The sequence below is a fragment of the Rana temporaria genome, chromosome 9 (genome assembly GCF_905171775.1).
Source record: "Rana temporaria chromosome 9, aRanTem1.1, whole genome shotgun sequence".
In the NCBI taxonomy this organism is placed as follows: domain Eukaryota; kingdom Metazoa; phylum Chordata; class Amphibia; order Anura; family Ranidae; genus Rana; species Rana temporaria.
The window spans coordinates 162908565-162935297 of NC_053497.1; the positions used below are offsets into that span (position 1 = coordinate 162908565).

Consider the following 26733-nt stretch of genomic DNA (forward strand, 5'->3'; position numbering starts at 1 on the left):
GGGTGTCTCTGGGAGGTACAGAATATAAGATCTCAGCATATGCGGATGACATGATGTATAGTCTGACCAGCCCGATGGAATCCCTTCCTAACTTGTTACAAGAACTGAAGATTTATGGAGATTTGTCAAATTTCAAGATAAATTATGACAAATCAGAAGCGATGGGAGTGGCGCTCCTGGAGAAAGAATTGAAGATACTGAAATTTAAGTATAAATTTAAATGGTCTTACTCATCTTTTACATATCTGGGCACCTCCATCCCGGCGGACCTAACACAAGTCTTTAAACTTAATTTTGCACCATTATTGGCGAAAGCATGGGTCCTCCTGGATGGATGGCAGAAAGGGTTCCATTCGTGGTTTTGCAAATCTAACATTAATTAAAATAAATATACTACCAAAATTTCTGTATCTCTTCCAGACACTCCCTATTGCAATACCGAAATTCTTTTTCAAGCAAACACAATCCCACTTCAATAGGTTTATATGGGCAAATAAATGTCCAAGAATCAAGGGTCGTATATTATCTTTAGCCAAACGAGATGGAGGATTGTCGGCCCCAGATATCTATAGATATTATCAGGCGGCACTACTGAGCTGGCTGATTGATTGGAGTAGACATACTGGAGAAAAAATATGGCTGGGGCTAGAGCAAGCCCAATGTGTCAGCATGCTGCAACGGGCGGCATGGTGTTACAGGGACTTGCCGACAGATATTAAAAAGCACCCGCTGATAGGCCCTACTCTCCAAATGGCACACAGGCTATTTGTGAAGGGGAAACTGTCAACAGTGGACTCACCGCTTTTCCCAATCTTGGGGAACCCGCAGTTCGAACCAGGACTGTTGAAGGGATCTTTTAGTGGACTAATAGAACAGGGGCTGTTTCAAGCATCTCATTTTCTGAAGGAGGGAACATGGTATACTATGCAGGAGATGTTATCGGGTGTGTTGCCCTACCAATTGGATTTTTGGAGGGCACTACAGCTGCGACATTTCTTGGATACTTTGAAGTCCCCAGCCAGATACGAGCGCAGACTGACAATGTTTGAAAGGTATTGTAGTGGGAGTGGGATGCTTAGGCACTCTCTCTCAAGAATTGGTGAGCTATTGAACACACCTGCAGAGGACTCTCAAATGCTCTTTTTTAACAAATGGGAGGTTGAGCTGGAAAGACCCTTTACAGAACAGCAAAAGAATAAAATACTCTGGAACATATTTGAATCGTCTGTGAGTGTGAAGACACAAGAGACGAACTTCAAGATTTTATCTCCGTGGTATCGTACTCCGGTAGTACTAAATAGGTGTTACCCAGATATGTCAGACAGATGTTGGAGGTGTGGGAGAAAAGGAGGAACTTTAATGCACATCTTTTGGGCCTGTCCTAAGATTTTAAGTTTTTGGACAAAAGTCTGGGAAATAGTGCAAAAATTCAGTGAGGAGGAATTACCAGAGGAGTGGCCCTTTTACCTGCTGCAGGATACGGAGATTTCGGTTAGGCGGTATAGGAAATCTGTAGCTTGTCATCTTTTAAATGCAGCACGTGCTTGTATCCCAGGGATGTGGAAACAGTCTCAGCCACCAACTGTAAGGATGTGGCTTAATCGAGTGGAAGCTTTGAATAGAATGGAGGACTTGGTTTGGACTTCAAGGCAGAAGCAGAAGGTTTATTTGGCTACGTGGGCGGAGTGGAATGTGTTTAGGTATTCGGAGGAGGGGAAGGTTTTGATAGACACGAATTGGCCAGCGGCGGGGGGTGCTATGGGGGGGGGATTCTGTTTCAGGATTGGGGGGGAGGGACTGGAGGAGAGGGGGCTTATTGGCCCATAGGAGTGCAGAAACGGAATCCAAAGATTTAAAGGGGGTATTAGTTGAGTAGACTCTGGGTCACTGAGGACGGGAAAGAAGAGTTATGATGTGATAAGAAATATACAAAATGTTTCTTTTTTTTTTTGTTTGTTTTGGAGATGACACTGTGAATTATTTGCAATATGTGCTGATACCTTTGGTTGTATTATGTGAGTGCCTCCCTAGTTTATGTTACTTAGTCTGCTTAAAAAAAAAAAAAAAAGAAGATTTAAAGAAAGAACATGAAGATGATTTTTCAGTAGATTATGAGATGTAGATAGCCTATGGCATGGTGTCACGTTCGGTACCATTACCATCTTTACCAAAATGTCATTTTAACATAATATTATAGTTTTATTATCTGTGTTTTCATGCATTTCTTGTATTTTATTGGATCTTTCTTTTCCTGGTGTTATACATGTACCTTCTATGTTTTATGATTTATTACATATATGCCATTACCTATTGGTTAATGCAATACAAGATTTTATGTTATCATATGTGTTCACCATAGGAAAGTATTTCCTACACTCACGCTTGGAGAGATATACAGGGAGTGCAGAATTATTAGGCAAATTAGTATTTTGACCACATCATCCTCTTTATGCATGTTGTCTTACTCCAAGCTGTATAGGCTTGAAAGCCTACTACCAATTAAGCATATTAGGTGATGTGCATCTCTGTAATGAGAAGAGGTGTGGTCTAATGACATCAACCCCCTATATCAGGTGTGCATAATTATTAGGCAACTTCCTTTCCTTTGGCAAAATGGGTCAAAAGAAAGACTTGACAGGCTCAGAAAAGTCAAAAATAGTGAGATATCTTGCAGAGGGATGCAGCACTCTTAAAATTGCAAAGCTTCTGAAGCGTGATCATCGAACAATCAAGCGTTTCATTCAAAAAAGTCAACAGGGTCGCAAGAAGCGTGTGGAAAAACCAAGGCGCAAAATAAGTGCCCATGAACTGAGAAAAGTCAAGCGTGCAGCTGCCAAGATGCCACTTGCCACCAGTTTGGCCATATTTCAGTGCTGCAACATCACTGGAGTGCCCAAAAGCACAAGGTGTGCAATACTCAGAGACATGGCCAAGGTAAGAAAGGCTGAAAGACGACCACCACTGAACAAGACACACAAGCTGAAACGTCAAGACTGGGCCAAGAAATATCTCAAGACTGATTTTTCTAAGGTTTTATGGACTGATGAAATGAGAGTGAGTCTTGATGGGCCAGATGGATGGGCCCGTGGCTGGATTGGTAAAGGGCAGAGAGCTCCAGTCCGACTCAGACGCCAGCAAGGTGGAGGTGGAGTACTGGTTTGGGCTGGTATCATCAAAGATGAGCTTGTGGGGCCTTTTCGGGTTGAGGATGGAGTCAAGCTCAACTCCCAGTCCTACTGCCAGTTTCTGGAAGACACCTTCTTCAAGCAGTGGTACAGGAAGAAGTCTGCATCCTTGAAGAAAAACATGATTTTCATGCAGGACAATGCTCCATCACACGCGTCCAAGTACTCCACAGCGTGGCTGGCAAGAAAGGGTATAAAAGAAGAAAAACTAATGACATGGCCTCCTTGTTCACCTGATCTGAACCCCATTGAGAACCTGTGGTCCATCATCAAATGTGAGATTTACAAGGAGGGAAAACGGTACACCTCTCTGAACAGTGTCTGGGAGGCTGTGGTTGCTGCTGCACGCAATGTTGATGGTGAACAGATCAAAACACTGACAGAATCCATGGATGGCAGGCTTTTGAGTGTCCTTGCAAAGAAAGGTGGCTATATTGGTCACTGATTTGTTTTTGTTTTGTTTTTGAATGTCAGAAATGTATATTTGTGAATGTTGAGATGTTATATTGGTTTCACTGGTAAAAATAAATAATTTAAATGGGTATATATTTGTTTTTTTGTTACTGTGCATAATTATTAGGCAACTTAATAGTCACCTGCACACACAGATACCCCCCTAAAATAGCTAAAACTAAAAACAAACTAAAAACTACTTCCAAAAATATTCAGCTTTGATATTAATGAGTTTTTTGGGTTCATTGAGAACATGGTGGTTGTTCAATAATAAAATGAATCCTCAAAAATACAACTTGCCTAATAATTCTGCACTCCCTGTATACAGTATACGTCGTTCATATTTACTTATATTTCCATCACACTATGGCCCGGATTCACAAAGCACTTACGCCGACGTATCTCGAGATACGCCGTGTAAGTGTAACTATGCACCGTCGTATCTGTGCGCCGTGCCCACAATCTGAGATACGCAAAAAATAGGCTTCCTACGACCGACGTAACTTGCCTACGCCGTCGTATCGGTGGGTGCATTTTCCGCTCCCATTGATTTTCTATGCACATATGCAAATGAGGGAAATACACTGATTACGAACGTAGTTGCGCCTGGCGCATAATATACGCGGTTTGCGTAAGTCGTACGTCCGGCGTAAAGTTATTCCCCATATAGGAGGCGCAACTCATGCAAAGGTATGGACCAGGGAACAGAGCCATCGTATTTTACGTTGTTTACGTAGTACGTGAATATGGCTAGGCGTAGGTTATGTTCACGTCGTAGGCAGTGATTCGTCTTATCTTAGGGAGTAGTTCCGACGTGATTCTGAGCATGCGCACAGGGATGCGGCCACGGGAGGGTGCATGTGCCGTTCATTTTAAAGTACTTCTATGGCGCTTGCCCCCATCATTTGCATGGGGTCACGCCTCATCAGCATGGCTCACGCCCACTTCCACCTACGTGGCTTGCGCCGAGGAAACCCAGCGTATGTTTAAGAGCGAGTGGGAGCGAGTGGGAGCAAGTGCTTTGTGAATCCAGTGCTTGCCTCTGTGCGCTGCGTCGGCGTAGCGTATATTGGATACGCTACGCCCGCATAAATATGCGCCGATGTATGTGAATCCGGGCCTATGTGTAGAAGCTGCTATATTTTACACGTCTATGCATATATATATATATATACATCCATATACACAGACAACACCTAAACTAAACAATTAGTTTCACTATGATTATCATTATTTTTGTTTCTTTCTTTTATTGGTTATTGGTACTTTTTCACATGTGAAGTGCATTTTATCCTTGGGACATATTGCCATATTTAGGGTCACAACCAGAATTTTATTCCATCTGGTTTCGACTTTTCCATCTTATAGTTTTTCAGTACACTTGGTTTAAATATTCTGTGGCTTCATTGGTCCCATCGATGGTTGCACCCCATGTGTGAAAAATCAAGACTTAATTATGTGTTCAATTGATTCATGTTCACCTTTTGTTTGATTGGTGGAAGATTTTACACACCTCCTTTTTAAACACAATTTTTGTCATTGTTCAGCTATGAATAAGCATCCCATGATGTGAAAAGTGTTAGCCATTCTTTTCCTGTTGTCCATCTTTTATTTTGACTGTACAGCTTTGCATTATTTTTGATTTCATTCAATAAAGATGTCATTCAACGGAGTGCAGCAGTCCAAAATACTTTCTTATCGCTTGGCTTAAAGGGATGTGACTCAAAGGGTGTGTGGTTAGAGTCTGAGATGAACGAGGGATGGAGGGGAGAAACAAAGGGAGAAAGCGAGCAAAAGAAAGAAAGGGATGAAGGGACAACAGACCCAGATCCTACACCACAATAGAACTATGTGTATTTCAGAAAGTTTAACAATCAGCAGATAAAGATACTTCAAACACCTGGTATTTTAAGCATCCCGGCACCAAGGTTGTTATGGTGTCAGGATGATTGAAGTGCATTATTACTACTATTACATTGTAATATAAACTGAAATAGTCCCTCCTTACATCGGGTGTCCCCCACTGGAGCCCTCCCCCCTTTCGTCAGGTATCCTCCACTGGAGTCCCTCCTTACATCAGGTATCCCCCACTGTAACCCCCCCTTACATCAGGTATCCCCCAGCAGCAGAGACTCTCTCCGCCGCCATTACAGAACAGAGTGGAGGAGCCAGCTGGGTGGCTGCCAATAGAAATTGAGCTGTGGCACCACCCCTTCCCACATCAGGTCACAGACAGATGGCAGCGGGCAGGAGGTGGGTGGTGCCACAGCTCAAATTCTATTGGCAGCCACCCAGCCTCCTCTTGTTTGTTTGGTCTTCAGGAAAATGGCGGCCGGTAGAGACATTGTGGACCTCCTAGCGGCAGCAAACAATCGGGGAAAAGAAGGATTTCCCGAGAATCCCAAAAGTCGGGAAAAGTCAAAATCCTGGGAATGTCCCGGTACATTCGGGACAATTGGTAAGTGTGCTCACAGTTCTCATCATGTTGCCTGTTCATTCCATCTAGCATCTGCTCAGAGAGGTCCCCATGGTGTGAGATGGGCCCTTTCTATTCAGTCATCACTCTCCTTCCTCTCCTCCACCTTGCTGTAGGCTCCGTTCACAGATCTCCCAGGTTTCTGGCCTTCTATGGCATCCTCACTCTGCTCAGTGGTCCAGACATTTTGGATCCTGCATAGCAGCACTACTCCGTTTCCACCAATATGGGGAACTTGTTATATTTGCTTATGTGTATTTCTGTGTTGCTAGTGTCTTCCTCTGTTGCAGGAAGTGGAATTATGTAAAACCAACCATCAAGATAAGCTTGGTCTAACAGTTTGTTACCGCACAGATGATGAAGAAGATCTGGGAATTTATGTAGGAGAGGTATGCAGCTCTAAATTTCCTTCAGCACTTCCATTAAATAAGAACAGTCTCACTTTTATGCTTCTGGGTTGTTCCTTTCTTCAGGCATTTATTATGACGGTTAACTTTTAAACTCACCATTATTTTTGACAACAATCTTACCATAAGAGTATATATGTGTTTAATATATTTTGGGTTTACCTTGTTTAGACATTTAAAAAGCCTTAGGACTGCTGCTGGGTGCTGCCATCTTGCTTGTGATGGCAGCTCCAGCTGAGTCAGCTGGCTCATGTGAAAATGTAGTTTTCTCATTTACTCCTCTCCTGGCTGCTGGGTAAATGGTTATGCAGGGATGTGAGGGACAGAAAAGCAGTAATTAGTGTAGCAAAGTAGGTTGTAAGCTTATAGGAATAAACAAAATGTGTTGTGCCGTCATCCCAAATATATAGAAGTCCAATTTTTTTTAAAGTCCTCTGTGAGGTAAATTATTTAATAAGTCACACCAAAATATTGCCCCAACCACCATGTAAACACACAGCCAAAAGTTCAGACTCCAGGCATAGGGAGGTCTAACAGCACTTAAAGGACACATTGCAAATGTATGGATGATGGTTGTGGGGGTCTGCAGGCAGGGGGCTTATCAGAATCTGAAAGCCCCCTTTAACAAGGGGGGCCCCCAGATCCAACCCCCCCCCCCCGTGTGAATGAGTAGAGGTACATAGTACCCCAAAAAAATTGAAAAGTAAATAAAAACACAACACACATTTTTGACAAGTCCTTTAATATAAAGAATAAAAAAAAGTCCCCCGCTGTAGAACCATCCATCTTCAATAACAATGCTAGCGGCCACCTCTGACCTGAAAAAAGAGGAAAAGAAAAAAAAAATCTTAAGTCCCGACGAAGGCTACCATTTAAGAGCTTTCATATAGAGAAGATGGAGAATTCTTCGAGATTTTTTTTTCTTCTTTTTTTTGGTCAGCGGTGGTGGTGGGTGGCATGATTGATTTGGGTCAGTGGTGGTGGTGGGTGGCGTGATTGATCATTTTAGATATTTTGAAAAAAGGACTTTTTACATCTTTTTGGTGAATGAGTGGGGTATGTACCCCCTTGTTAAAGGTGGCATTCCAGATTCTGGTAAGCCCCCCACCCGCAGGCCTCCACAATCACCGACCAGGGCTGTGGAGACAAGGTGCTTTGGGGTGGGGAGGGCCAAAGTACCACCCCCTATGGTTGAGGGCATGTGGCCTGGTATGGTTCAGAAAGGGGAGCCACTCGCTCCCCCCCCCACCTTCCTGGCCTGCCAGGCTGCATGCTAGATCAAGGGCCTGGTATGGATTTTGTGGGGGCACACTTTTTTTTGGCTTGGGGTTCCCCTTAAATTCCATACCAGTCCCAAAGGGCCTAGTATGGATTGAAGGGGAGGACCCCCACACTGTTTTTCCCCACATTATTGTATTGCTGTCAATGTTTTTTGACGGCTGTTGACTAATCCGTTGTTAAGGACACAGCTTGGTTAAGGACGTGGCTGGTTTCCTGGCCTGCTCCTATTAACGACTAGCTATTCACTGGCTGTTAAGGACACCGGCAGCCCCACTCATTAACGCTCTAGCTGCTAAATGTAGCTTACACACTAGGCTAAACACTGCTAAATGCCAGTGAAACTGCTAAAACAGCGTTTTTTGTACAGGGTTTCCAAAGCAGTGTTTAGCTTCTTAGTGTGCATGAAGTCTTAAAATTAACTAAAACCTGAAGTTGGCCCTTAATTTCTTAGCTTGTTGAGACGTCAGCTGTCATCAGACATTTATCTCTGCTGGTTACTAGGTTTAAAGGAACAGTTATGTAATACAATAAAATGTGAAGTTATATTTTGGGAACATTTTCTCTTTAACAGGTGAACCCAAACAGCATTGCTGCAAGAGATGGCCGAATTAGAGAAGGAGACAGAATTCTTCAGGTAGGTCACTGATGTAGTTAGTCTATTAACCTCCCTGGCGGTATGATTATTTCAGATTTTAGGTGCTGAAAGTGGTACCATTATTTTGCAAGGAAATTTGGCGTTTTACATTGTAGGCCTGGAATTCTTAGGAACAACTCACTTAAATCTTTCCGAACAAGAGTCTAGTAGACATCTCGGGTATGAAAAAGTTTGAAAAACAAAATCATAAATTATAATATAATAAATAATTATGAATGATTATAACAAATAATAATATAATTATAATAAAAATTATTCAATAATGTAATCAACTGAAAATCACTGAAATTTGCTCAGTTGCAGAATTGTCGCTGTCATTCCTTTTATTTTTTTATGACGAATTTCCCCACAAATCGCTATCGCTCAATTCTGAAAGTGTTTATAATTTATTATCGCTGTTTTCTAGCTGGTCTAAAATCACTTTTGACATAAAGGGACACTTTTTTTGGTTGCTATGGACAATCTACAGTTTGCAGGCAGAAAGAACAGTTTTTATTATATAAAAGTGCATGTAGGACACTGGCAGACCACTAGGGACAAAGGGGGTGTGTATTTTTTACATACAGTACTATAATCTGTAAGATTACAGTATACTGTATGAATTTGTGTTTATTTACTTTTTTGAATTTAGCGCCGTTTTCCGCCCCTGTGCGTCGTAACGTCGCAGGGAACGGAGCTCGGTGGCACACAGGGACACTGTGAATCGAGCGAGGAAACACCGCTCAATAACACAGTGCGGCGGCATTGCAGCATCCAGGATCCAGGGACAAGGTAAGTAAACCATGCCTGTGGCTGCTGCGAGGCGATCCCGAGTCTGGCTCGGGGTTACCGCTTTTGGTGCTGAAATTCCACCCCGAGCCAGACTTGGGAATAGCGCCAGGGGGGTTAAATGGTTATGTGTTCTGAGAAGGATTTAGCCCTCGTTCACATTGGAGTCGGGTTTGAAATTGTGCAGTTTCAAAACCGCATTTCATTGCGAGTTGAGACATGCGGGTTCATGCACAGATGTCTGTTGAAATTGCCCCCAAAGTCACCAAAAGTAGTGCAGGAACTACTTTTGGAAATCGGTGTGGCACCGCAAAGTCTGCGACGCACCGATTCAGACGTGCCATTGCCGGCAATAGGCTCCAAATTGACATGCGATTAGACATGTCCAATCGTATGTCAAATCAGCCTAATGTGAGTGGGGGCTTATCAAGCATCAATCAGTTGCAAATTAGGCTGCCTCTTATTAAAGGATTTGCAATATAAGTTTTCTATCTGTGACTCCTACAACTGCCATCCTAGAGAGGTGGACAAATATGACGCTGTAAAAAATTAGCACAATGTAAAAAAAACACTTTTAATTCTGGATATGTGGGAACATGTAAAGCTCCTCCATAGTGGTAATGCTCACACAGGGGCTTTCACCAGGCAAGATCATTGTTGTGTGGAAAGAAGGAAGCATGCATGGTTTTGACTTATGACATTCAGATGTTGCTCAGAAATCTTTGAGTGCTGCAGCAGCAATGGGTTGGGTTTTCATAGGATGAGGATACTTGCCTACAAACAGAAAATTAACCTGCAAGACCAGTTAAATGCCAAGATGCCATTATAATTGCCATAATAATCTGTTTAAAGCAGCATTTAACTATTTATCTAATATTATAGAAGACACCTTGAGCTACAATAAACTGGGATGCTTCAGACAATACATTTTTTATTTCATTGCATTCATGCTTTGTCTTGAAGATTTTGTATAGGAGTATCTTTTACGAAAGATCTTGCCATTTTCAAGTTTTATGATTACTGGGTTCCCCTTTTTAGATTAATGGCATGGATGTCCAAAACAAAGAGGAGGCAGTGGCCATACTAACACAGGAGGAAAACACCAACATCTCCTTGCTAGTTGCTCGTCCAGAGAATGAGGTGAGATCCTAAATACATTAAAATCGAAGACTTGTCTGCTGACGAATAAAAGCTGAACCATGTAAAAAACAGAGCTATTTAATTTAATTTAATTTTTAATATATATATATATATATATATATATATATATATATATATATATTTATGCATTGCTGGAATAGAATGAGTTGTACCTAGTGCCACAATTGACGTGGAATGTTAGACCAGACTGTCTGCATTTTATTGCCAGCTATGTTTGGGAGGGTTTCTCCCACTTCATCACTCTACTGCAAAAATTGTTGCTGTTGTTGAGCAAGAGAAAGCAAAGGGAGTTCTCCCTGACAAAGACACATTTATAACTTGGCAGCTGTTCTAATGTTTTCACATTATACCCCCAAAAAATCAAGTTGCTTCTAGAGATCTAAGTTCTAATGATTGTATAATATTTAGCTATACTTGAAGAATAAAGATGTCCTTGTTGATAACATTGAACTTTATCTGTTCATGCGTGATTATTTGGCCTTTGTGGTTTTTGATTTGACTTTTCTTGTGTATTGAGTCTAATCAGGGCACCCAGAGGTGAATAAGGCAATGTGGCAAATTATAGGTCTAGCAAAACTGTGGTAACAGTGGCAGGGGCTTAAAACTTAACCCTATACAGTATAATATGTCAGTCCTTGTACCGCAAGATCTCATGCTCGTGGACACATGAGGTTTTGTAAGACATAAATAGGAGCATAGTTCTTTTATTAGTAAGCCCAGATGTCCCATACGGCTGCCCATAGAAATAAATGTCCAGTGATGGCAGGTGCTGTATATTTTGGGGGTGGGGCGGCAAACAAGACACCTGTCACTGCCACACCCCCGGTTAGTCGCTCGTCTGTCCCCCCAGTAGCCCCACACCTACCCCATCTAGCAGCTTTGGCTCCTTCCTGTGTCTCCTCGGCAGCTTTACCCTGCATCTCTGGCTTCACGGCTGCTTCCTGCTTGGCGGCTTCTCTCCTCCTTCCCTCGGCAGCCAATGCAATCGCTTCTCCTCTTGGCCAGTCGAGTCTTAAGACCCACTTCTTGATTGGCCAGGAGGAGAATCAGGAAGACAATAGCGAATATTAATTCGCTATTGACACACAACTGGGTGGGGCACTGCGCCCCAAACCCACCCTTTTTTGAAGCAAATTAGATCCTCGGGCTCTAATCATGTGCTTCATAAAAAAAAACGATGCGTCCGGCGCCCTGCATTTATATTAGGGGCTGGATGGAGGGCAGCACCCCTAATTAATGGGCCGCTACTGTAAGTGCCTTTCTGAGCAGCAAAGTAAAAGTGGACTTTACTTCTTGAGGCTGGGTTCACACCTCAGACAGATGCGGCTTGGAGCAGGGGTCCAGTGCGTCCCTGTTCTCCATTTCAGGGATGAACCAGGGCCAAATATTTGCCTGAATTCGGCCCTGAAACTGAACCCAAGACGCACAGCATTCCTGTGCAAGCCGCTCCACAGCCGCAAAGGAGATATGTGAACTGGCTCCATAGAGAGACGGTCACAATCTCCTGTCATGCAAGTTGGATGTGGGGAAACCTGCATCAAATTTGCATAGGTGTGAACCCAGCCTTACTAAACAATTTGCTCTCTGTTGCTGACATCTGTTACTTCAGACAAAGCAGGCAGAGTTTGACTAGGGCTTTAAAGAGGAAGTAAACTCTGATGGATTTTACTGCCTCTTTTTTCCCCTGCAAAGTAAATGCATACTAGCCCATTATGTTGCACTTACCTGCAAACAAAGCCCTGAAATGTCCCTGCTGGTGGCCGCATCCATCTTCACCCCTCTTCTTATGGGGTGCCGTGGACTGGCTCGGTGACTGGCCGGAGTCGCGTGACGTCACTCTGGCACTGTCCCTTTAGAAATTGCACGATTGTGCCCTATCTTCACTATGCATGCGGCAATGACTTTGGCGCAAGCATATATGGTAAATATCCTAAATTGTCTAGATATCCCTGCCCTGGATAAGGAGGACTGGGTGGACTGCTTAGAACATGGCCCCAAATTGGTAATCTCTGTATGGGACAAGTTGATGCAAAGCAAATTTCTTCACAGGGTGCATTTTACCCTGGTCTGTATGGATATTTCCTGATAGGGATCCTCACTATCCCCGGTGTGGGACACAGTTGGGTACATGCCTTCATATGTTTTGGGATTGCCCTGCTCTATCGACCTTCTGGTCAGGGATTTTTGATCACCTAAATACAAACCTTGAATTGTCTGTTCCGGTGTCCCCTGAACTAGCTCTGTTGGGTATTCATGAGGGTGAGCAACGTTTTTACCATAGTAAACTGCTAATTTCATACCTTTGTTTTTATGCCAATAAGGAAATCCTTTGTAAATGGACTTCCCCTACTCCTCCTACCGTGGCATCATGTGAAAATAGAGTCAATGCAGCTTTACCCCTTTACAAGTTATTGTACATTAGCTGTGGCTGCCCCTAGAAGTTTGATAAGGCCTGGCTGCCCTGGACTACTTTCAAGGGCCCCTATTATTAATCTACATACCTGCCTCTCCTGCTTGAAGATTGAGAATTGAATTGTTGGGGCTGTCTGTGCTCCTTTTCCTATTTCATTCCCCCTCCCTCCCCCCCTACCTGGGTCTAGCCCCTATAACTGGTACTTTCTCCTTGCATGATTTCAGTTTTTTTTTTTTTTTTTTTACCTCACTGTTCTACAGTTGATTGGACAACGACCATACCACATATGAGGTCTTTATTTTATTGTACTGTTGCACTGTCAATTGTATACTGCATTGTATTGTATATTTTCCTTCAATAAAGCAGTCCTGATTGTTAAAAAAATATCCTAAACTGTGCAGGTTTAGGAGATATTTACAGTACCTACAGCTAAGCCTTATTATAGGCTTGCATACTAGCCCATTATGTTGCACTTACCTGCAAACAAAGCCCTGAAATGTCCCTGCTGGTGGCCGCATCCATCTTCACCCCTCTTCCTATGGGGTGCCGTGGACTGGCTCGGTGACTGGCCGGAGTCGCGTGACGTCACTCCGGCACTGTCCCTTTAGAAATTGCACGATTGTGCCCTATCTTCACTATGCATGCGGCAATGACTTTGGCGCAAGCATATATGGTAAATATCTTAAATTGTCTAGATATCCCTGCCCTGTATAAGGAGGACTGGGTGGACTGCTTAGAACATGGCCCCAAATTGGTAATCTCTGTAGGGGACAAGTTGATGCAAAGCAAATTTCTTCACAGGGTGCATTTTACCCCGGTCTGTATGGATATTTCCTGATAGGGATCCTCACTATCCCCGGTGTGGGACACAGTTGGGTACATGCCTTCATATGTTTTGGGATTGCCCTGCTCTATCGACCTTCTGGTCAGGGATTTTTGATCACCTAAATACAAGCCTTGAATTGTCTGTTCCGGTGTCCCCTGAACTAGCTCTGTTGGGTATTCATGAGGGTGAGCAACGTTTTTACCATAGTAAACTGCTAATTTCATACCTTTGTTTTTATGCCAAGAAGGAAATCCTTTGTAAATGGACTTCCCCTACTCCTCCTACCGTGGCATCATGGGAAAATAGAGTCAATGCTGCTTTACCCCTCTACAAGTTATTGTACATTAGCCGTGGCTGCCCCTAGAAGTTTGATAAGGCCTGGCTGCCCTGGACTACTTTCAAGGGCCCCTATTATTAATCTACATACCCGCCTCTCCTGCTTGAAGATTGAGAATTGAATTGTTGGGGCTGTCTGTGCTCCTTTTCCTATTTCATTCCCCCTCCCTCCCCCCCTACCTGGGTCTAGGCCCTATAACTGGTACTTTCTCCTTGCATGATTTCAGTTTTTTTTTTTTTTTTACCTCACTGTTCTACAGTTGATTGGACAACGACCATACCACATATGATGTCTTGATTTTATTGTACTGTTGCACTGTCAATTGTATACTGCATTGTATTGTATATTTTCCTTCAATAAAGCAGTCCTGATTGTTAAAAAAATATCCTAAACTGTGCAGGTTTAGGAGATATTTACAGTACCTACAGCTAAGCCTTATTATAGGCTTGCCTGAAGGTAAAAGTGGTGTAACTAGGTTTACAACCACTTTAAAGGTCCCTTTTAAATATGCAGTGTTAACACTTGCAAAAAGTTTTATGAAGATTTCAATAATTATATTAATTGAGAAAACATGATATCCCTTTAATTTATATGATGTATCTTTAAATCTGCTAGACTCGTCACATTTATTTTCTATGGTTCATCCTAGATGGGCAGGAGATGGAAAGATAGCGACAGAGAGGATTTCTTGGATGATTTAGTATCTGAAAATGAAGAGGAACTACAAACACAAAGAGTGACATCTCCGCTTCAGCAGCAGGTACCTATCAGCTTCGAACCCTGCCTAGCATCAAAACTCTGTGGTGTTTCATTAAAAACTAATTTGTTATGCCTACTGCCTCCTTTGTATTTTCACGATTTTAACCACTTCCATACAGGGCACTTACGCACCTTCCCGCCCAAGCCAATTTTCAGCTTTCAGCACTGTCGCACTTTGAATGGTAATTGCGCGGTCATGCTACACTGTACCCAAACAAAATTGGCGTCCTTTTTTCCCCACAAATAGAGCTTTCTTTTGGTGATATTTGATCACCTCTGCGATTTTTTTTTTTTTGCACAACAACTAAAAAAAGACTGAAAATTTTGAAAAAAAATTACGTTTTTATTTTTTTCTGTACATTTTTTGTAAATAAGTAAGTTTTCTCTTTCAATTACGGGCACTGATATGGCGGCACTGATGGGCACAGATGAGATGGCACTGATGGACATCGATGAGGTAGTACTGACGGGCACAGATGAGGTGGCACTGATTGGCGGCGCTGGTATGCGGCACTGATGGGCACTCATAGGCGGCACTGATGGGCACACATAGGTGGCACTGATGGGCGGCACTGATGGGCACACATGTGGTAAGATACCGCATAGCATTTTTCAAAAAGTTTTTGGCATTCACTAAAAAATGCTACTAAAATACCACATAAGTTATTTTATGAAGTCATGCGGTATTTTATTGGTGAAAGCCTGCAGTAATTTACCACCTGTGACATCTATAACAAACATTGTAAATCGCTGGATTTTAAGGAGCGAGTGAACGCCGGCATCCTTAACAACTAGTAACTGTCGTGGCTACTAGAGAGCGTGCGGCCGCCGCATCCTTAACCAATTGTTGACAGCTGAATGTAAAAAAAAAAAATTACAGCAATGAAAAATGTATAAAAAAAAATGATGTGGGCCCCCCTTCCCCCAATCCATACCAGGCCCTTTGGGCCTATGCCAATTTATTTAAAAAAATAGTGTGGGTTCTCGGCCCTTCCCCAAATCAATACCAGACTTATCCTAGCATGCAGCCTGGCAGGTCAGAAAAGGGGGGCCAATACCTTTAAACAATTTCCCTTTAGATTTACGAAAACTATATAATATGGGGTCAAACCTAAACACTTTCAATTTGTATGCAGTCAGGCAGGTCCTTGCACTACAAAGCTTAAAGATAAATCTAAAGGAAATTGAACAAGAAAACTGTATAATGTATGGCCAGCTTTAGGAAGTATATGGGTGTAATCATGTTAGACCCACAGACCTGCGTGCACTCGCAGACCCACAGACCTGCGAGCACTCGCAGACCAACAGACCTGTGTGCACTCGCAGACCAGCGTGCACTCGCAGACCAACAGACCTGCGTGCACTCGCAGGCCAACAGACCTGCGTGCACTCACAGACCAGTGTGCACTCGCAGACCAGCGTTCACTCGCAGACCAGCGTTCACTCGCAGACCAGCGTTCACTCGCAGACCCGCAGACCAGCGTGCACTCGCAGACCCGCAAACCAGCGCGCACTCGCAGACCCGCAGACCAGCGCGCGCCCACAATTCACAAGTACTAACGACCCCTGTTTGGAACCTCCTGTTTTAAACTCTTGATTTTAATTCACCACTTCCACTTGGACAGAGTTCCAGCAAGTTCAAGATGAGCAGGCTCTAAATAAGCTTGACAGGGCTTTATATAGGCCTCAAGCACCTGTGACCAATTAACCACTCCCCTTAATTAGTAGGCTGAAGGAAAAAAAAAAAAAGGCTGTTTAAAAAGTGCCAGAAGGAGCTGTGGTGGCTCAACGCAATTGGCACTGCGCTGACAAGCCATTCACCTCTGCAGCTAGGGGTTCGGATCCCAGTCTCGGCTACATGTGAATTGAGTTTGGTGGTCTCAGCCCGGCTCCCGGTGGGTGTGCTATGCGAGGTAAGCCTGCGCTTAGTACGCCCACCCCCCTCCCACAAAAAACACCACACTTACACGCACTCGAAATTGGGTTAACATGCATGCACTTTGACCACGCGGTCTCTAAAAAAAAGAGAGGCGAAGGACTAACGGGGCTGGTTGAGCGGGCTAGATCCTCTCACTCCCTTATAGGGAGTCCCTCTGCCCCGTTGGGCTTCAAAGCGGAGCAGGTAGGGCAGGCTGTGTGGGAGGACCCCCTCACACACCTGCCATTGCCACCCGGGGCATGGAGAAAGGTGGCAGATTGCCTCTGGGGGAGGCCTGCCTACTCCCAACTCCTGCATGTAGTGATCATGTTTAGTGTCCAACACAGAACCATAAGATCCAATGTACTGAAGTCAGAGAGTAAATTAGGTTGTTCCGCAGCAACTCACACCAGGTTCTCCAGAGAACGCATTTAATAACATACAAAGTCCACAGACGATACAAGAATCCAACAGAGTATAATTCAGAATCCCATCTTCTCCTAGACCTGTGCAATGTTCATCATAGAGTATACATGTTCTGATCCCTTCTAGATCTGTGCCTTCACATGTCCATGCAGAGAATACGTGGGGGTATATTCTCTAACTGGTAACCAGAAATTCCCAACATTATATATTGTTTCTTTTGAATAGCTGACCAATTTGATTGGTTGTCTCTTAATTGAAAGACAGCAGGACATATTTACCTGCCACTCTTAAAAGACAGGATGTGACTTCAGCCGAAGTCACTAATTAGTATGCATCCTTGCATACTAATAAGCCCCCCCCCTCTAATAAGTAATTAGATTGCATGTGATCTGAATAATGGTTCGATATGTAAAAACGGCTCCATCCTGTCTCTGTCTTTTTTTGACAATAGACAAACCTCTTTTGACTTGCAACATGTAATCACAGGCCTGATGTGTAAACTAGACTTATCATTTAATCTAATTCAACTGATTGAGTAGTGGTTTGAGACTCTTCCTGTCTCTTTGAATCACAGGTTTGAAATCCGGCCTGTATATATGTTAGACTCATATAATATAGATATATATATATATATACATATATATATATATATATATATATATATATGTATAAATATACACATACATATCCATATATTACAACATATACTACTACATATTCCCCCACTTGGATCGGTTCTAACTACTAGAACTGATCCATAAATCAAGCATTATGGTTTGAGGTACTGGATGCTTTACAATGGCTCATATGAAATATTAAGTTCAGACTGGTTACATCTCTCTTCACCAACCTCTAAAATATTCCCATGAAACAGTTATTAGATAATATAACTTTAGACCATGACTGGAAAAGGATTCAATAAACATTCGTGGCCAGTATAGCTGTTAGGCCTCATTTCAAAGATTGCTCCTTGTTTTGTAAATCACATCACGATCTTGAATATTGTGCAAAAACGAGCTGATGTCACAGTCCATTCTGACTTCACATCTCTCACCATCTCACTGAAAGTAAAGCTTGGTATGTTTTGGGAGGTCCAATCCACATAAGTCCAGGATTCTCATCTCCAGGCTCAAAGTTTTAATTTTTAAAGATGCTTTTACACAAACACCAGCAATTCCTGAAATTCTTCCATCTTCCATCTTTGTAGTAAGAAGAACCATTATTGTATCAGCAGTCCCTTTCAAGGTCAAAAAGGTTTGGATCCGGACCAGCAGTAACAATTCTGTGCTGCAAACTATTTTCTTGCACTTGACACCTTCAATCCTTCAAACCTTCAATATTCTGAATTTGTTGATTGCCAGCAGCAATTTGCTTTCGTAACGTGCTGTAGGCCGAACCCTTGTTGCCTTTAATAGAGCTGTTTTGTATCATTCAGTCCATAATTCCACAGAATGGTATACCAACATATATATGCCGATCCGGGTCACGGCACCAATGTAGTGATCAGGTATATGTGCCCAGTACTCCGGTCAGATAATTAATATCTTAGATGTTTAGTATAATGACCATAAATTACGTTGTTTCGCAGCAACTCACACCAGGTTCTCCAGAGAACGCATTTAATGGATCTTCCAATAACATACAAAGTCCACAGACGATACAAGAATCCAACAGAGTATAATTCAGAATCCCATCTTTTCCTAGACCTGTGCAATGTTCATCATAGAGTGACAAGACAAGACTAGATTTCTTGAATGCCAGCTTAAGTCCTTCAAATATTGGACTCACACTGGAAGGGGGGGGGGTCAACCAAATGTTCCCATTGAATGAATATCCCACCGAGTCTAATTAACATTAATAAACACTTCCTTATGTAAGGAAGTACCAGGCCACACACCTAGGTCGTCTTAGATAAGATTAACACATCAAAGAGTCCTTTTGATACGTGTCGTTTGACCACTAACCCCTTTGATGTGTAACCTTGAATGCCTGTATGTAAACCTATATATACTGTGCCTTTCATATACCACAATATTTTACAATACCTACATATCTATATTAATATTACAACACTGCAGTCCGGCTCCTCTCTCGAGTACACGCACAAAATACACTTAAAAAAAAAAGTGCCAGAAAAAAAGGTGTTAAAGCTGCGAGGAAAAAGACCCAACAAGAACCTAAAATGCAACCCAGCAGTCAAAAGCAAAAGTTGTTCACTCTCCACTGTCTAGCCTCCAACCAACAAGACTTGTTGATTTACTTCTGTGCTTTGGGTCGTTGTCCTGTTGCAACACCCATCTTCTGTTGAGCTTCAGCTGGTGGATAGATGGCCTTAAGTTCTCCTGCAAAATGTCTTGATAAGCTTGAGAATTTATTTTTCCTTCGATGATAGCAATCCATCCAGGCCCTGACACAGCAAAGCAGCCCCAAACCATGATGCCCCCACCCCCATACTTCACAGTTGGGATGAGGTTTTGATGTTGGTGTGCGGTGCCTCTTTTTCTCCACACATAGTGTTGTGTGTTTCTTCCAAACAACTCCACTTTGGTTTCATCTGTCCACATAATATTTTGCCAGTACTGCTGTGGAACATCCAGGTGCTCTTGTGCAAACTGTAAATGTGCAGCAATGTTTTTTTGCCAGCAGTGGCTTCCTCTGTGGTATCCTCCCATGAAATGTATTCTTATTTAGTGTTTTACGTATCGTAAATTCGCTACCAGGGATGTTAGCATATGCCAGAGACTTTTGTAAGTCTTTAGCTGACACTCTAGGATTCTTCTTCACCTCATTGAGCAGTCTGCGCTGTGCTCTTGCAGTCATCTTTACAGGACGACCACTCCTAGGGAGAGTAGCAGCAGTGCTGAACTTTCTCCATTTATAGACAATTTGTCTTATCGTGGACTGATGAACAGCAAGGCTTTTGGAGATACTTTTATAACCCTTTCCAGCTTCATGCAAGTCAACAATTCTTAATCGTAGGTCTTCTGAGAGCTCTTTTGTGCGAGTCACCATTCACATCAGGCAATGCTTCTTGTGAAAAGCAAACCCAGAACTGGTGTGTGTTTTTTATAGGGCAGGGCAGGCACCAACACCTCCAATCTCATCTCATCTCATTGATTGGACTCCAGTTGGCTGACACCTCACTCCAATTAGCTCTTGGAGATGTCATTAGTCTAGGGATTCACATACTGAATTCTTCTCTTTTTGGCAAACTTCCCAGGTGGTGGTTGTATGTAATCAGACTTAAGGTGAAGTAGATGGTTGGGAGTTAAAGGTTCCAAATTTGTTGGATCATTGATGTTGTCAACTGTAATGCCACGTACACACGATTGGTTTGTCTGATGAACCGATCGTGTGTGGGCCCCATCGTTTTTTTTCACATCGGTGAAAAAACTTAGAACCTGTTTTAAAATTATCTGATGGTTAAAAAAAACAATATTAAAAAACAATCGTCTGTGGGCAAGTCCATCAGTTGAAAATCCACGCATGCTCAGAATTAAGTCGACGCATGCTCGGAAGCATTGAACTTCATTTTTCTCAGCACGTCGTAGTGTTTTACGTCACCGCGTTCTGACACAAACTGATGGTGTATAGGCAAATCTGATGAAAGTCAGCTTCATCGGATATCTGATGATAAAATCCATCGGTCCGTTTTCATCGGATGAACCGATTGAGTGTACGTGGCATTAGTGGATGACTGTTAACAATAGACATTACTACATAGAATAGGATCCTAAGTGAAGCATCATCTATTATTTCCGGAGCTCTTTCTCAACACTGAACTTAACACATTTCTTACAGTTCTGATTTGTCTTTCCCAAACTCCTCTTGTGTGGCTTGCATGTGGAGCATTAATGTTAAAATCACATTGATTCTTTAACAAATACTCAGTTACTTTTTCTTTATCAATCTCTTTTAGAGCTTACTTCAATTCATTCTTTGCTCCAACAAAATTAGATCCTTGGTCAGATCTAAGCTCTCTGACCGTACCTCTAATGGCTATGAAACATCTCAAGGCATTAATGAATGTGTAAGTTGACATATCTTCTAACATTTTCAGATGAATTGCTCTGGAGCTTAGACATGTAAATATTAGTCCATATCTCTTGTACTCCTTGTGGTTTTGCTTGGTGATGAATGGGCCGAAACAATCCATTCCACTATAAAGAAATTGTGGTGATGGGTTTACACGATCTACTGGTAAATCTGCCATTCTTTGTTAGGTTTATGTGCCTTTCTACAGGTTACGCATTTACTTATATACTTTGCTATAACTTTGCTTCCTTTTACTTTCCAGTAACCACCTTCTCTCAAACAGTTCTGGGTAAAGCTTCTTCCTTGATGCAAGGATTTGTTGTGGTATTGATCGATAATCAATCTTGTGAAGGTAGAATTTCTGGGTACAATTGCTGGATGCTTCACTCTGCTAGGTAGCAATGCATTTTCCGGTCTCCCTCCCACCTTCAGTATACCATCCTGTAGAACAAGATTAAGCTTGTACAATGGGTGGTTGTTGGGAAGCCTTTTGGGTTCTTAACAAAGTCTCTTCAACTCTTCACTATAGAATCTCTATTGAATGAGACCTATGACTGTTTATTCAGCTTTCATTATTTCCTCTACATTCAATGATTCCTTCTTTCTGATTCCCTTTGCCAAACATTGAATTTGAGCCCCCATTGATAACGTCCATTAGTGACGAAACGCGTCTGGGAGGCTGCGTCAGTGACGTCACCACGCCAAGGAGGAGGGCTCCTCAAGCCGGCCGGCTTTTACTTATTCGTTTGCTACACGCTGTTTTTATCTGTATTTGTGTAAGTACACTACTGTTTTAAATAAATCTTTATACCCTGCGGTATCACGCTATTGCGTCCCTCTCTATCTCCCGATACATGTATTGTGGACCGCTTGACTGCTGCCGTTTTGCTGATGGGTTGTAATTGCGGCTGAACCGCAATCCTTTACCACTAACACCTGAGCCTGGGATCCTGCCGTTAATAACGAAATGTCTTAACCAAGTGTCCAGGGGATTGAAAGGCCGTGGCTGGGCTATAGCCAACTGTGTTAAAGGCTTGCCATCTGGTAAGCTGCTTATGCTTATGGTGGAGGAATGGCACAGATTGCATGCATGTCACCTGGTGGTTTGAAGTTCTGACCAGTCATTGTCTCAACATACAAATCAACTCTGAAGGCTCCACCTGAAATATTTGATTGATGCTACACAGGATTTAATCATTCTTTTCATCTGCTGAATATTATAGACTTTTTAATTTTGGGAGCGGCTTTTTTTATATTGTATATTATCTCTGTTTATCACGCGTTAGCTGCTGTCTATAGACTTTGTTGTGGTAGCGCGTTTTTTTTTGTTTTCCATTGAATTTGAGCTACTACGTTTATGACTGTATTCCATTTTGAACATCTGGCTAGTCTTTCAAGTATGACATTTTGACACTTAGCGCAGTGCTTAATGTTTGTACAATTTTTACTTTTTGATCACCCATAGACAATTTTATGTCTTCTTGGGATACACTCTTTTCTTTAGAACTTATGTCTGCAAAGTCAGATTCAAGTTTCTTCTTTACTGCTGCTGAACTTACAGCTGGTAACGCTTGGACAGATATTCGATGACACAATCCTGTCACCTGTCTTGAGTTTGCAATCTGCTGTTTTCCTCCAACAACGCCCCAACCTAGATCAGTTTGAACAGTGTAGGGATCACCCTTTCCTCCTGTGATTACCCTTCGTGGTACCAAAGCTTCGGGACAACCATAACCTATCAACAGTGCAACACCAAACTCCTTCAGGGACATTTCATGAGATATGACAGGTGCTCCCATTTATTGTCTGTTTCACAGGTAGGTATGCGATTTCGATCTAGAGGTATATCGTCTTTCGTATAAGCTGGAGATAGATCCAATGTGAGGTTTGAATGAAGTCCTCTAACTCTCAATCCTTTTGACCCTTTGACTGTTCACTAATGTGTCTCTCCCTGTCATTGTGGTGAGTTTGAGCTTCACTGGTTCTGTAGCCACTTGTAATTTCTTGCAGATTTCTTGATCAATGAAGGTGACATCGCTTTGGGCATCCAGTAGTGCATAGGCATATACCTTCTTATTCTTCCTTTTAGGATTTGAAATGCACACTGATACAACCACTGATGTGCCATTGCTTTCCCTCACTCTGCAAGAGAATACAGATGCTTTCTTTTCTTCCTCAGCATCTTTAGGTATTGAGGATTTTTTTTATTATATCTTTATTAGTTTTCCATTTACACATATCATAAATACTTAATACATAACATATTAAAAAGATTGTTAATATAAATGTATCTGGAAAAATAAAAATATCCCACATCCCCCCCCCCCCCCCGACCTCTTCCTTCTAATATATCGCTGACTTCCATAATTCTCTTTGTTATATACTTCTCTTTCTCTCCTCCCCTCCTCCTCTCTCTTCTACCTTTTTTTTTATTTTGGATTAATTTATAATGTCCTGTACCCTATCAAATTATACTGGTCGAACGGGAGATAGAATACCCTATATTACCCTTCCATAACACTACCTCATGCCGTTGGATATTGTATTGTATTATGCTCCCATCACTTCTGCATAACCCATTGTATACTTATACCCTGTCTATTCCTTTCACTTATCTTCGAACTCCTCCCTTTTCTCTCCTTCGCTATACCTCAGATATTCCATATTGTATATTTAATCTACTTTGTTGCAACACCCCCTCAATGTGGGACTCTCCAGTTCGTGCCAGTGTAAGGATATTTGGCTCTTTGCAGCATTCAGGAGCTGTGGGAGTAATGTCTTCAAGTAGTGTTTAGTTGGCATTCGAGACCCATGTAACACACATACCCACGGGTCGTCTGGGAGTTCAATGTTTTTTACTATTTCTCATATTTTTTGTCTCATCTCCCCCAGTATTTCCTAATTTTGGAACAAGTCCACCAAATGTGGGCCATAGTTCTAACTTCCTTGCAACCCCTCCAACATAGCTGTGATGTTGCCCCTGAGTATTTATGTACCTCATCCGGGGTAAGGTACCAGCGCACGAGGCATTTACAATTCAATTCCATTATATTACAGTTTACCGACGTAGCATACACCCTCTTTATTAATTGATTAGTCTCTAAATTGTTTACATATGAGCCTAATTCCTCCTCCCACTTCTTGATATATGGCGGGACGCCCCGCTTTTTTGACTCATTCAGACTCTTATATATCTTAGAAATTATCCAATTTTTAGCCTTTCCCTTGCATAATTTTTCAAGGGACCGTAGATTTTCTTTTGATCGAATAGGCTTGGGTAGTCTTTCGAAAAAAAATGTTAGTTGTGCGTACCGCCATCCATTAATCAAAATCACTTCCTTTTTATTTTTTAGTTCCTGAAAAGTTAGCAGTTTATTTTGCTCCATTACATCTTTTAATTGTATGTTATCTTGGATTATCCATTTACCAAACATTTTTTCTACTCCTGGTGTGAAATATTTTTTGTCAGTTAGTGGTATAAAGGGTGAGTTATAATCCCAGTTTTCCTTCTTGTGTATCTTGGCCCATATTTTTAACGCATGCCTAGTGATACTGTGTGTATCTGAACTAATTTCTCTGTACTGTGCCGGGATATAAATTAATTTACCCAGTGCTGTTTTACTAATTTTAATCTCCATATTTACCCATCATTTTTCTGTGTTATTTTTTTTTTCAAATATAAATTTTATTGTTTTCTAAACAAAAATGAAACGGAAGAAAAAACCGCAAAAGTACATTACAGTACAAAATTCAGAAATTGACATACACAGGTACATGGGTGGCACAACACCAACCACAATAATGGCTACCAGGAAGGGGTGCAACGGATCAAAAAACTCACGGATCGGATCGATCCTCGGATCAGGTGTCACGGATCGGATCATTTTCGGATCAGCAAAAAAAAATAACCCCACAAATCTTGTTACACTCACCAGAGTTTTAGATTTCACAGTTATTCTTAACACAAAACGGAGCTTATGTGCTTAAATACAGTGTTTGGAAATCCGACGGACTGTTTATTGCTAATGTGACACCACACCTCTGATTTTCACATTAAATGTAACATTTAAACAGTCCGTCGAATTTACAAATACTGTATTTAAGCATATAAGCTCAGTTTTGTGTTAAGAATAACTGTGAAATCTAAAACTCTGGTGGGTGTAATAAAAGATGTCCACTTGCCCCCTAATCACTATCATTACTGTGATTAGTACAGAGCACACAGGAAAAAAAGCAGGGGGCATATCCATCCTCAATCGCACAGGGATGGGGGGTTTCTTGTATAGAAAAGAGGGGGGGGGTTGTGGAATATCCTCGTACAGATGACACATTGATCTCCTCTGCAGGGATGCTCCCAGATGTCAGGGTTGATGGACACACAGTTCCCGGTGATCTGCCCCCCCCCTATCATTCTGAGCTCCTTGGTTGGCGGGTGATCGCAGTGTCCTCTCTCTCTCAGGCTTATTCTCAGTAGAGAGACACTCGCAGCACACTGGGGAAGGTCACTATTGCCCATAGCAGATTGCTCACAGCTCTGTAACTATATACACCGCCCGCCTCAAGGATCCTCTCAGACTCACCTTTCCTGTAGCTGCCGGTGGATGATCCTGCGCTGTCTGCTTTAGTCTGCTCCATTTGCGCGCTGAGGCGGGGAGGCGTGTGACGCTGTGCTCTGGGCTCTGACAAGCACACGGGGGTGGAGCAAGATGGCCGCCGCTCCGGAGCTAGGCCGAAGCCGGGGACTTTCCTACGGCCGAGGCTCCGGAGCGCTCCGCGGATCGCGGGGTGTGCCGATCCGAGCGGGGTGACCCGTTCGGATCACGGATCGGTGACGATCCGTTGCACCCCTACTACCAGGCAAGCCGTGAGTGCATAACATGACTATTCACTGAAGTTCCGCCCGGCAGAATTAAATTATTCCACATCAAAGTGGCTCCTGGCCTGGACATAAAACCAGGCCCACACCACCAATACAGCACTTAATATCCCTTGATGCCCTATACCTGGCACTTGTGTGCGCGTAAGATAAAGAAAGAAGAGTATAATAAGACCGAGATGGAGAGAATTAGGCAGGGGGAAAAGAGAAGAGGGGGGACGGACCTGAGGGGCTCAGACCACACAGGAAAGCTGTGGCACCTACTCTAATTGTCATACGCTGTCGCTCAAGTGGCCAACATGGCCACCCCTTCATCGGAATATATGAACATGGTCCAAAGCTGCCATGCCCAGGAGTGTTGTTCCTGTTTATTTTGAGCCGAATTGACCAAGTCCTCCAGTCTTCTGATCTCCTCCACCCTACGCAGCCACATCGCCACAGTCGGAGGACAAGTGTTCTTCCATAAAAGCGGAATGCAAGCCTTGGCTGCATTCAAGATGTGTCTCACAATCAACTTTTTGTAACTCCGATCCGGAAGTGTAGTGGCATGAAGCAAGATAACAGCTGGGTCGTCCGTAATTTGATGGTCTGTGAATTTTTGAGTGACCGTGCGGACTGTCGTCCTATAGTGCTGCAGTAGAGGGCAAGACCAGAAGAGGTGGAGGAGCGTCCCCTCCCCCGTCTGACATCTCCAGCATCTGTCCGTGGTGGCCGGAAAGAACCTATGAAGGCGACTGGGAGTGTAGTACCATCGGGT

The 26733-nt window shown here is 42.7% G+C and overlaps 1 protein-coding gene across 2 annotated transcripts in view; it reads left to right on the forward strand.

Annotated features, from left to right (window-relative positions):
• PDZD4 (PDZ domain containing 4) overlaps positions 1–26733 on the forward strand; it is a 353070-nt gene that overhangs the window by 290580 nt on the left and 35757 nt on the right. For both annotated transcript variants that reach the window (XM_040324887.1, XM_040324888.1), the window contains 4 exons: positions 6405–6503; positions 8374–8436; positions 10264–10365; positions 14612–14722. In XM_040324887.1, the coding sequence (XP_040180821.1) occupies positions 6405–6503; positions 8374–8436; positions 10264–10365; positions 14612–14722 (375 nt within the window). The remainder of the gene's footprint in view (positions 1–6404; positions 6504–8373; positions 8437–10263; positions 10366–14611; positions 14723–26733) is intronic.